Source organism: Littorina saxatilis, linkage group LG4 (genome assembly GCF_037325665.1).
Source record: "Littorina saxatilis isolate snail1 linkage group LG4, US_GU_Lsax_2.0, whole genome shotgun sequence".
NCBI classification, from domain to species: Eukaryota; Metazoa; Mollusca; class Gastropoda; order Littorinimorpha; family Littorinidae; genus Littorina; species Littorina saxatilis.
The window spans coordinates 56,475,295-56,487,884 of record NC_090248.1 but is presented as its reverse complement, the minus strand read 5'-3'; the positions used below and the strand labels follow the sequence as shown (position 1 = coordinate 56,487,884).

The 12,590-nt window shown below is 41.0% G+C and overlaps 1 protein-coding gene across 1 annotated transcript in view; it reads left to right on the top strand.

The window, feature by feature from the left end:
• The first annotated feature begins 842 nt into the window (after window positions 1–842).
• Window positions 843–12,590, top strand: part of LOC138965134 (prestin-like) — a 58,247-nt gene continuing 46,499 nt past the window's right edge. Inside the window, exon 1 of the mRNA XM_070337258.1 lies at window positions 843–1,112. Coding sequence (XP_070193359.1) covers window positions 1,031–1,112 — 82 coding nt within the window. The 5' untranslated portion in view covers window positions 843–1,030. The remainder of the gene's footprint in view (window positions 1,113–12,590) is intronic.

Below are 12,590 nucleotides of genomic sequence, written 5' to 3'. Positions count from 1 at the left end.
TGCTCTTAAGTGTTTGTTTTTTATGTTTATACTCGACCATTATTTTGATGTTTTACTAGTTTAATACTTTGATTAGATACTGTTCATTTTAGGTATGAAATGATAGCATGTGCTTGTGTGTAGATATGCGAGCGCACGCTCGCGCGCGCGAGCATGTGTGTGTGTATATGTGTGTGTGTGTGTGTGTGTGTGTGTGTGTGTGCATGTGTGTGTGTGCATGTGTGTGCATGTGTGTGTGTGTGTGTGAGTTTATGTGTGCATGTGTGTGTGTATACGTGGGTGTGGATGTGTGTGTGTGTATGTGCGCAGTCTTTGCTTTCGTTTACAATTATTCTCTGTATATGTTCCAAGGACAGGTTGGAAGATTAGGCTAAGCCTAAAACCTTTATCCTTATGTAATAAAGTTCTGAGTTCTGAGTTCTCTCTCTCTCTGTCTGTCTGTCTCTCCCTCGCTGAGTGTCCCTGTCTCTGTCTTTCCGGCATCAGTATCAGTGTCTGTCTGTCTCTGTCTCTTATTTTTTGTTCTTTCTTTCAGTGTGTGGTTGTTCGTCTGAAGGACAAAATATTCAATTGTCAGAATAGGTTTAGCCTTACAGCGTAATTCTTCATGAATAAAGTTAAGTTCAGTTCAGTTCTCAGTCTGCCTGTGTCTGGGTCTGAGCCCCCGCACAATCTGCTCGGCTGGCGCTGTGCTGCCCCCCCCCCCCCCCTCTCTCTCTGCTAACACCGTGACGCTGCAAGCTTTTTCAGTGCCCGATGTGCGCCCTCCGCTCGCTGTCAGCCTCTAACAGGCTACAATAGCAGCGCACTGCACATGATCACAGACTGACATGGGTCTTGGTTGGCGGGACGGGCGTATCTGTAATGTGGTGTGTGTGATAGTGTGTATAGATCTCAGTGGTGTGTGATAGTGTGCATAGAACAGGCGGTGGTGTGGGATAGTAGTGTGTATAGAACTCAGTAGTGTGTGATAGTGTGTGTGATCATTGGAAGAAGACATGGCCGTGTAGGGGCTGGTTGGCAGGGACACATGCAGGCAAACGGGAACCCACACGGGGACACATACGGGGACACACACCATGATGAGGGCAGCACTACAGACACAGAGGACGGTGAGTGTTGAACACATCGCGTTGCTAGGCCGCTAGTTTCGATTTCTCGCTGCCTGCCGCTGTGTTCTTGTCTGCCAGGAATGCGCCGTGCTGAAGACAGGAGTAAAGTACGGCGTTGTAGACAGGAGTAAAGTACTGTACTGTGGCTGTTTTCTGACATAATATATTATATGACTCCCGGTCTGTCGTTCCTTAGCTGATCGGTATTATAAGATCGTTCCTTAGCCCGTGAGGGCGTAAACACTTACATTTTCTTCTAGTCTTCTCGTTCCTTAGCTTAGTGGTAAGACTCCTGGTCTGTCGTTCCTTAGCTGATCGGTATTATAAGACGTCCGGTCTGTCGTTCCTCAGCTGATCGGTATTATTAGATTCCCGGTCTGTCGTTCCTTAGCTGATCGGTATTATATGACTTCCGGTCTGTCGTTCCTTAGCTGATCGGTATTATAAGATTCCCGGTCTGTTGTTCCTTAGCTGATCGGTATTATAAGACGTCCGGTCTGTCGTTCCTTAGCTGATCGGTATTATAAGACGTCCGGTCTGTCGTTCCTTAGCTGATCGGTATTATAAGACTCCCGGTCTGTCATTCCTTAGCTGAGCATTATAAGACTCCCAGTCTGTCGTTCCTTAGCTGATCGGTATTATAAGACTTCCGGTCTGTCGTTCCTTAGCTGATCGGTATTATAAGACTTCCGGTATGTCGTTCCTTAGCTGAGCATTATAAGACTCCCAGTCTGTTGTTCCTTAGCTGATCGGTATTATAAGACTCCCGGTCTGTCGTTCCTTAGCTGAGCATTATAAGACTCCCGGTCTGTTGTTCCTTAGCTGATCGGTATTATAAGACGTCCGGTCTGTCGTTCCTTAGCTGATCGGTATTATAAGACTCCCGGTCTGTCGTTCCTTAGCTGAGCGGTACGACTCTCGGTCTGTCGTTCCTTAGTCGTGAGCATTATAAATCTCCCGGTCTGTCGTTCCTTAGCTGAGCGGTATTATAAGATACCCGGTCTTAAAAAAAACCGATTCACGATTATCACTGGAAATTATTTTTGGAAATCATGTTGTTTTGAGATTTCAACATTAATTTGAAGTTTTATGAATTAGAAACAAATTACTGGGTTTTTTTCCTTGATAGGACAGGCATATGTTATGATGCGAATATTGTCTTTGAATAGACCCATATATGATGACATATGACCATATTGATGCTGCACATGTTGACACCAGCAGACACAACACTATAGTTTCACGTATGATTAATTTTAGTCCTTTTGTATAATGTAAAATTTAACATTATGAGTTTTTTTGCACCTCGTGTAGATGGGAAAGTATGTGTACAAACAGAAAACACACAGATACCACGTTTGTTATCACGTGTTTATTGATTGATTAAACTTTTGAAGAAAAACAAGTCGCGTAAGGCGAAATAACAACATTAAGTCAAGCTGTCGAACTCACAGAATGAAACTGAACGCACTGCTTTTTTCACCAAGACCACATACTCGTAGTTTCGTCAGTCCACCGCTCGTGGCAAAGGCAGTGAAATCGACAAGCCGTGCAGAGTAGTGCGGAAGTGGTCGCGCTGAGCAGGATAACACGCTTTTCTGTATGTCTATTCTTTTTAGCTTACTGAGTTTGTTTTTAATCAAAACATATCATATCAATATGTTTTTGGAGTCAGGGACCGACAAGGAATGAGATGAAATTGTTTTTAAATCGATTTCGGAAAAAATAATTTTAATCATAGTTTTCATATTTTTAATTTTCAGAGCTTGTTTGTATTTCAAATATAACATATGTATATGTTTTTGGAATCAGAAAATGACGAAGAATAAGATGAAATTATTTTTGGATCGTTTAATAAAAAAATAATTTTAATTACAAGTTTCCGATTTTTAATGACCAAACTCATTCATTAGTTTTTAAGCCACCAAGCTGAAATGCAATACCAAAGTCCGGCCTTTGTCGAAGATTGCTTTACAAAAATTTCAATCAATTTGATTGAAAAATGAGGGTGTGACAGTGCCGCCTCAACTTTTACAAAAAGCCGGATATGACGTCATCAAAAGTATTTATCGAAAAAATGAAAAAAACTTCCGGGGATATCATTCCCAGGAACTCTCATGTCAAATTTCATAAAGATCGGTCCAGTAGTTTGGTCTGAATCACTCTACACACACACACGCACAGACAGACAGACACACACACACATACACCACGACCCTCGTCTCGATTCCCCCTCTATGTTAAAACATTTAGTCAAAACTTGACTAAATGTAAAAAGAAACAAGTCGCGTAAGGCAAAAATACAACATTTAGTCAAGCTGTCGAACTCACAGAATGAAACTGAACGCACTGCAATTTTTCAGCAAGACCGTATACTCGTAGCATCGTCAGTCCACCGCTTGTGGCAAAGGCAGTGAAATTGACAAGAAGAGCGGGGTAGTAGTTGCGCTGAGAAGGATAGCACGCTTTCCTGTACCTCTCTTCGTTTTAACTTTCTGAGCGTGTTTTTAATCCAAACATATCATATCTATATGTTTTTGGAATCAGGAACCGACAAGGAATAAGATGAAAGTGTTTTTAAATTGATTTCGAAAATTTAATTTTGATCATAATTTTTATATTTTTAATTTTCAGAGCTTGTTTTTAATCCAAATATAACATATTTATATGTTTTTGGAATCAGAAAATGACGAAGAATAAGATGAACGTAAATTTGGATCGTTTTATAATTTTTGGCTCACGTAAGTGTAGCCTATGCGATGATAAACTTTGTCTGTCTGTGCGTGCGTGCGTGCGTGCGTGCGTGCGTGCGTGCGTGCGTGTGTGTGTGATAGAAACTTTAACATTTCCGAGTCTATGGATAAAGCTCGCATAAGAAGATTACGTCTCGGTCAAAAGTGTTTGACGTGTGTGATAGAAACTATTTGAAGACGTCACATTATGACGTAAGAGGGTTAGACGTCACGCAAAGGAATTACTGAAAGTCTCGGTCATTGTTATTGTGAGCGGGCCGATACTAATTGGCAGATCCAGGGTCTCGCTTTCTTGCACAGTTTCACCTATGCTTACTGTGTGTGTGTGTGTGTGTGTGTGGTGTGTGTGTGTGTGTGTGTGTGTGTGTGTGTGTGTGTGTGTGTGTGTGTGTGTGTGTGTGTATGTGTGACGGAGTGATTGAGTTTGTGTTACTGTTTGTCGATTTCTTACGTGAGCCTTGATGGCTTCGCCTCTTGTTTTATTTTTTTTTTACAATTTTCAGATTTTTAATGATCAAAGTCATTAATTATCTTTAAGCCACCAAGCTGAAATGCAATACCGAAGTCCGGTCTTCGTCGAAGATTGCTTGGCCAAAATTTCAATCAATTTGATTGAAAAATGAGGGTGTGACAGTGCCGCCTCAACTTTTACAAAAAGCCGGATATGACGTCATGAAAGACATTTACCGAACAAATGAAAAATATGTCCGGGGATATCATTCCCAGGAATTCTCATGTAAAATGTAATAAAGATCGGTCCAGTAGTTTAGTCTGAATCGCTCTACATACACACACGCACAGACAGACAGACAGACACACACACACACAGACACACATACACCACGACCCTCGTCTCGATTCCCCCTCTATGTTAAAACATTTAGTCAAAACTTGACTAAATGTAAAAAGAAAAAGAAAAAAAAGATACCCGGTCTGTCGTTCCTTGGCTGAGCTCTAGGACTCTCGGTCAGTCGTTTGTTTGTTTGTTTAACGCCCAGCCGACCACGAAGGGCCATATCAGGGCGGTGCTGCTTTGACATTTAACGTGCGCCACTGTGACAAACAAGACAGAAATCGCATCACAGGCTTCATGTCTCACCCAGTCACATTATTCTGACACCGGACCAACCAGTCCTAGCACTAACCCCATAATGCCAGACGCCAGGCGGAGCAGCCACTAGATTGCCAATTTTAAAGTCTTAGGTATCGGTCAGTCGTTCCGAGGTAAGTTAAGTTGGTAACTGTCCCTATGATCCCGTTCATTTTGTTTAAGTTTTGAAAGCAAACTCAAGTTGCCTTAATTTCAAGTGTGACCGACATTACATTTTACATTGTTTGCGCTTGCGAGTGTGTATGAGGATGCGTGAATGAGATATGATTTATAGTATGCGTTCATTAACCAACACCACTTTTTGTCTTCATTTTCACGAGTTCTCATTCACAAGCACCTGGGAAATAAATCTCATGTTCCCCACGCAATAAATCACCGGTTACCATAGTTGCAGGATAATCAAAAGCAAACCCAATAGAAACGCTCGGGGATTCTTCGGCTCTTTTCATTGGCGTTTCCCCAGGCCTAAACAGACGACACGACCCTGCTTTGCAAAGTTCCACAAACGAACTGGCAAACTGGCAATAGTAAACAAAAAACAAAACTACTTCATGAAAGGTCATAAGTTCATCACAAACAAACGATATATTTTGTCTTCTTACAAAGCCATGGAGTGCGTGTATCTGTGTTTCGATACACAGACGTTCGGAGAAACACGAACGTCAAGTTCAAGTCAAACCAATTGACCCCTGACACACACATTTTGACCCGTGCACAAGACGTTGTATCGATAAACGAAGCGCAAATAAGAAATAATAATAAAAGCAAAGAAAATAGCAACACGACATGCAAACATCCAACAAAGCCGAGCAAGCAGAATGACAGGTCTAATGAAAAACAAAGAGGCACTGAGTCGGAAACAAGATCGCGATTCTTTCCTTCGCTGCACGACGCAAATCTTCTGTGACCTTTGACCCAACGTAGCTTCCACATTCGATCACTAAGCTTAATATTTACAGCTGAAAGCCGAGGGGGTGGAATACCGAGATGAACCTACAGAACTGTGCATCCTCAAACCTGACATATTCATCCCAACATTTTATGAACTCAAAAACACAGAAAGTTGCTTTCACACGCCAGCTTTGATTCCCAGTGATTATCAAAACGGAACTCGTGTGGTTATCAAAACGATACTCGTGTTTCAAAGCATGGCTCCCTGTGTTGATTGTGCACTTATTATCTCACTACCAAAATGATGACATAAACGATGTTTAGAGGTTTGTTGTCAGACCAGCTTTTTTGTCGGTCCTCGGGGGGGCATATCGACTTTCGTTTCATATTTATTGACCGCGGCCTTCGGCCTTGGTCAATAAAATATGAAACAAAAGACGATATGCTCCCCCTCGGACCGACAAAAAAAGCTGGTCTGTCAACAACCCATCAAAGATCTTGTAATATCTACTTGTTCGAACGTGTGTTCCACTGACATTTACAAATATGTATTATCTGTTTCTGAAATGTTGTGCTGTTGTATTCATCAATTTTTCTGTCTTACTTTAGGATTTTGATGGTTTGTTTCATCCTTGTCTTCGTGGATTTGTAAATGGTACTCGTTTGCTTCAGATTGTTTGCCAAATGATTGGAGTGTTCCCCATTCGTTCATTTGTTTGGTCGTTTGTTTGTTTGCTTGTGTGTTTATTTGTTTGTTTGTTTGTTTGCTTGTTTGAGTTTTTATTTTTTTATTCTCGCACTTCGTTTCACGTTTGTGTTGTAGTAAGAACTAACTGTTACCATATTGAGTCTCTCTCTCTCTCTCTCTCTCTCTCTCTCTCTCTCTCTCTCTCTCGCTTCCCCCCTCTCTCTCTCTCTCTCTTGCTTCCCCCCTCTCTTTCTCTCTCGCTCTCTCTCTCTCTCCCTCTCTCTCTCTCACCCTCTCTCTCTCCCCCTCTCTCTCTCTTTTTCCCTCTCTCTCCTCTCTCTCCCCCTCTCTCTCTCTCTCTCTCTCTCTCTCTCTCTCGCTCTCTCTCTCTCTAATTATCATGGGTGCACCAGCTGTGCAGCAGAGTAAGTGTTATTGTGCTCGAGTGCTTAACTCACCGTTATGAGCATTGTGATGTGCGAGCATTGCGAACAATTGGCAGTCCCCTGACTTACTACTGTGATTTAATAGGTGGACAGCTGGTGGGGGGGGTGGTTGGGGGGTCTCTGCGCGGCGGATGGTTATTAGTTATTGTTGTTAATCGTCCCTACAGTCATGATTATCCGGGACTGCTGCACGGCGGATACACACGTTACTGATCATGCGTGACATCACAGAAAGTGCAAGCTACTTCAACAGTCTTGATGACACACGTCACTGATCATGCGTGACATCACAGAAAGTGTATGCTACTTCAACACAATCGTGATGACACACGTCACTGATCATGCGTGACATCACAGAAAGTGTATGCTACTTCAACACAGTCTTGATGACACACGTCACTGATCATGCGTGACATCACAGAAAGTGCAAGCTACTTCAACACAGTCTTGATGACACACGTCACTGATCATGCGTGACATCGCAGAAAGTTTATGCTACTTCAACACAGTCTTGATGACACACGTTACTGATCATACGTGACATCACAGAAAGTGTATGCTACTTCAACACAGTCTTGATGACACACGTCACTGATCATGCGTGACATCGCAGAAAGTGTATGCTACTTCAACACAGTCTTGATGACACACGTCACTGATCATGCGTGACATCACAGAAAGTGCAAGCTACTTCAACAGTCTTGATGACACACGTCACTGATCATACGTAACATCACAGAAAGTGTATGCTACTTCATCACAGTCTTGATGACACACGTCACTGATCATGCGTAACATCACAGAAAGTGTATGCTACTTCAACACAGTCTTGGTGACACACGTCACTGATCATGCGTGACATCACAGAAAGTGTATGCTACTTCAACACAGTCTTGGTGACACACGTCACTGATCATGCGTGACATCTCAGAAAGTGCAAGCTACTTCAACACAGTCTTGGTGACACACGTCACTGATCATGCGTGACATCACAGAAAGTGTATGCTACTTCAACACAGTCTTGATGACACACGTCACTGATCATGCGTGACATCACAGAAAGTGTATGCTACTTCAACACAGTCTTGATGACACACGTCACTGATCATGCGTGACATCGCAGAAAGTTTATGCTACTTCAACACAGTCTTGATGACACACGTCACTGATCATGCGTGACATCACAGAAAGTGCAAGCTACTTCAACACAGTCTTGATGACACACGTCACTGGTCATGCGTGACATCACAGAAAGTGTATGCTACTTCAACACAATCGTGATGACACACGTCACTAATCATGCGTGACATCACAGAAAGTGCAAGCTACTTCAACACAGTCTTGTTGACACACGTCACTGACCATGCGTGACATCACAGAAAGAGCAAGCTACTTCAACATAGTCTTGATGACACACGTCACTGGTCATGCGTGACATCACAGAAAGAGCAAGCTACTTCAACACAATCGTGATGAGAACAAGAACAAGAACAAGAACAAGAACAATTCTTTATTTAACGAGGGTAATACAGTAAGCAGTGATCTGCTTTTTTACATCTGGCCCTCGCCCTAAAGAGGGACTAGTCTAAAATTGCTAAAGAGTAAGCAAGTAAAGAAAACTACTGCTACATGATTATAATAAAATGAAAGTAAGAACATATCATCAATTTACATACAATACATTGCTTAAATGAAAAATGTAAGTTCATTTAACATGAGTTAAGTATTATAGAGTAGATTGCACTGACGCAACAAAGCTGTAAATGCCATTCCCATTGACATACACTGCATTCGAAAAAATCAGTGTATATAAAAATAATAATTCATCGTTAAAAAGCACTGGTTGTTGGTTTTAACAATCATTCTAGCGACAACAGATGTTTATTTAGACTTCATGAGATAAGACGTATATCTGGTCTTAAACACGTTTGTGCTGCTAGTTTGCCGTAGGATTGTCGGAAGAGTGTTCCAGAGACTGCTAACTGAATAGACTAAACTAGATTTGAATAGGTCAATCCTAGGCAGAGGCATGTTCAGTCTCATCAATTGGCGTGACGCTTTTAACGTGAATTTGGAAAATATGGTTTGAGGTACACATCCATGAATAATGTTATTCATGAGGGTACCTTTATTATAACTTAGCCTTGCCTTCAGAGGAAGAATGCCTAAGTTCATGTAGTCTAACTCAGATAGGGTTGTTTTCTTCAATAAGACTGCTACATGAGAGAGAGAGAGAGAGAGAGAGAGAGAGAGAGAGAGAGAGAGAGAGAGAGAGAGAGAGAGAGAGAGAGAGAGAGAGAGAGAGAGAGAGAGAAAGAGAGAGAGAAAGAGAGCGAGAGAGAGAGAGCAAGAGAGCGAGAGAGAGAGAGAGAGAGAGGGAGAGAGAGAGAGAGAGAGAGAGAGAGAGAGAGAGAGAGAGAGGGAGAGAGAGAGAGACAGACAATGACAAATGACAAATGACAAATGACAAATTCTTTATTTACCAGGGGTAGTGGCATAAGCAAACAGGTGCTTTTTACATCCAGCCCTCGCCCATGGGAGGGTTTAATCTAATGATAATACGTTTTTTTTTTTAAATGTTGGAATATCAATTAAAGAAGTAATAAAAACAAACGACAAACAAGCACACGATTAACAGACTAAACAAACAAACAAAAATATACAGACAAACGAACATGACATATTATTGTCAAAGGTATTATGAAAACTGTTTCAAGCAACAAAAAACGTGTGAAACTTCGAGGGAAGAAAAAATCCGTGAAACTGAGGAGTCAATGAAGCAACTACGTTGCAAGTAATAGCAATGCAGCATCGTTACATTTATATAAGTCATGTTATGACATTAATTAGGTACATTTATCTACTGAAACGTGTAAAAGGTAAGGGAAAGTCGCCAATCCCGGAACAGTTGGCCAACTTGGAACACCTCAATATGCGATCAACGGGGAACAATTCACGAACAATTGTTTTGCAGAAATGTCTAGTGACATTCCTTGATATTATTCCAGCAAAAACAATGACTACAGCGGGGAAAAAAATGGTACGTTTTTTAAACTGTTCTTCCTTCTTCTTATTTCTACCGTCTACAATTCGAATGATTACTTTTTATCTATATACTTTCACGTAAAATGTTGATTGCTGTGACAAACCTTCATAGATTTGCAATAACTTGAACGGAAAAAAAGATTTGAAACGTCACGTGTATCCAACAGAAAAACGCGAAATCCATGCAGGTGCCATGCGGCAATGATGGAACACATAAGAGAGGCAAACATGGAACAGTGTTCCAGCTTTGCCGCATTCTGTTCCATCTTACCCTCATCAAACAATAAACAGAACACTGCTGTTTTATTCACGTATTCAATTCTCTTTTCGGTTCTGTTGTGTTTTTCCTTTCTATAAGTTTTATTGAATGATTGATTGATTTGTTTGACAGTATTATGAGACCCGAACGGCGGTGGTTACCAGAAGAAATGGGCTGCGCTTTGTCGGCAGTGAAAAACGGATATATATATGAGTTTGCGTTGCGCATCCAGAGCATATGGTGTTACTGTCACAACTCTTAAAAGTCATTTAGAAGAAAACAAACAATTTTGCAAAAGAAGAAGTAAAGTTCACAGGAAGACCTTCTACATTAACACCAGAGATAGAACAAGAACTAATCAATAGCATTCTTGAAGCTGAAATAAACGTCACCCCCATCGTTGTTTTGTACACTGTACATGGAGACTCTGGTCATTATGACTGCTTGGTGTCAGCAGCAAATGTAAACTGCTGCTGATGTCCTGCAACGCACAACCACAAGCTCGTCTAAGAGATCATCACGAAAAAAACAATCTTCTCCTTACAAGCAAAAGCTGGAGATTTCACTTGCAAAAGGCGTGCAGGTCAACAGAAAAGAGGAACGAATGAAGCTACAAAATCTTCTGCTCAGAGAAACAAGAGGGGAATATCTTCTGATCAGAGGGAAATAAGGAGAACATTCTCGACGATGCGTTCTATCCCGGGGGAAAGCACTTGGTATATGTTATAGTGCCAGAAGTGCACACAGTAATCACACAATGACTGTGCTGACAGTAGAAGACAAAGGACATTGCCTGCGAAATCGGTTCTTTGCCTATTTTGTCCTCTTTTTTTTTAAGGTTTTGTTTTTCAGTCCTTTTTAGACCTAGCCCTTATCTATCTTTTTGTTTTTCGTTTAAGGCTTAAATTGTTATCCGATTTGTTATTTCCTTGGTAAAAATCAAAATATGATGTTGAAAAAAAACCATTTACATAAAATGGCTTAATCAAAATGTTATGACGTATTTATTTATCTTGTGTGTGTGGCAATGTGTGCTTGTTTGTGTGTGAATGAGAGTGTGTGGGTGTATATGTGTGTGTGTGTGTGTGAGAGACACAGACAGAGCTAGAAAGAGAGTCAGGGTGTGTTTGTATGTGTTCCGAGTTTGACAACACAGTGTTCCACTTTACACACCCATGCGTCCAACATGGAACAAATGCAGACATTTTTATTATGATCAGTCTGATGAGTTGCGTGACTTTTATTTTATTTTATGTGGTTCGTTTATTTACTGATAGAGTCTAGTATGTGACAATATAAAGAACGCTTTTTGTCTGGTACGGCTGTTTCTCCTTAGCTGTTCCAGGTTTAGCGACTTTCCCCTACAAATAAGGCATCAACAATATAAACATGTTCAGGCTAAGTGAGAACGAAATGTGCCATGTATAAGGAATGAGAAATGTCTGTCTTTAAAAGTCTTGGCATTGACAGAATGTTTGAGACCGCTTGGAAGTGAATTCCAAAGATTAGTCCCCGAAAAGAGTAGGCTGGACTTAAAAAGATCTATACGAGGCAGAGGCCTAGGAGCATACATTTTTGTCGGGTCTCTTAAATTGTGGGAAGTGAATTGAGAAGAAAGAGGTGCAGGCGCTCTTCCAATTATGAGTTTATGGATCAACACGCCTTTATTGTACATGAGTCTTGATTTAGGAGGAAGAATGTTTAAAAGTTTATAGTCTTCGTTGGAAACCGAGACTTGTAATAAAATAACTTTGATTGCTCTTTTATGTATACTAAATAAAGGTTTCAGAGTTTTTGCACTCGCAAGAGAGAGAGAGAGAGAGAGTCGGAGTCGGAGTCGGAAATTTTATTTGTTAGGCCTCCGGCCCATAACAAGACTGGTGACACATTATACAAGCGAACAATGTTTAAAATAAGCAGAAAAAGCAACATTATGGACCTGCATCTTGCAACTGAGCATTTTCCAGAGAATCAGTGCGAAATCGTAGTGCTTTGTAAATAATTATACGTTGCTAATTGTCTTACCACTTGGCCATTTGTTGAGGATAGTTATTGGCACATTCTAAACATGGATGGGTTCCGATAATACTTTGAGGCTATTAATTCAACTCTGATCTCATTATATGCGGGACAAACAAGTAAAAAATGTACTTCCGTCTCCAGTGTATCATCTGAGCACAAAGGGCAAAATCTGTCTACGTTATTCACATTGGGTTTATACTGTAAATCGTCCTTGTCCGATTAAAACCTCGTAACTCGATTTTTTGCGAAATCTACTTTTTTAC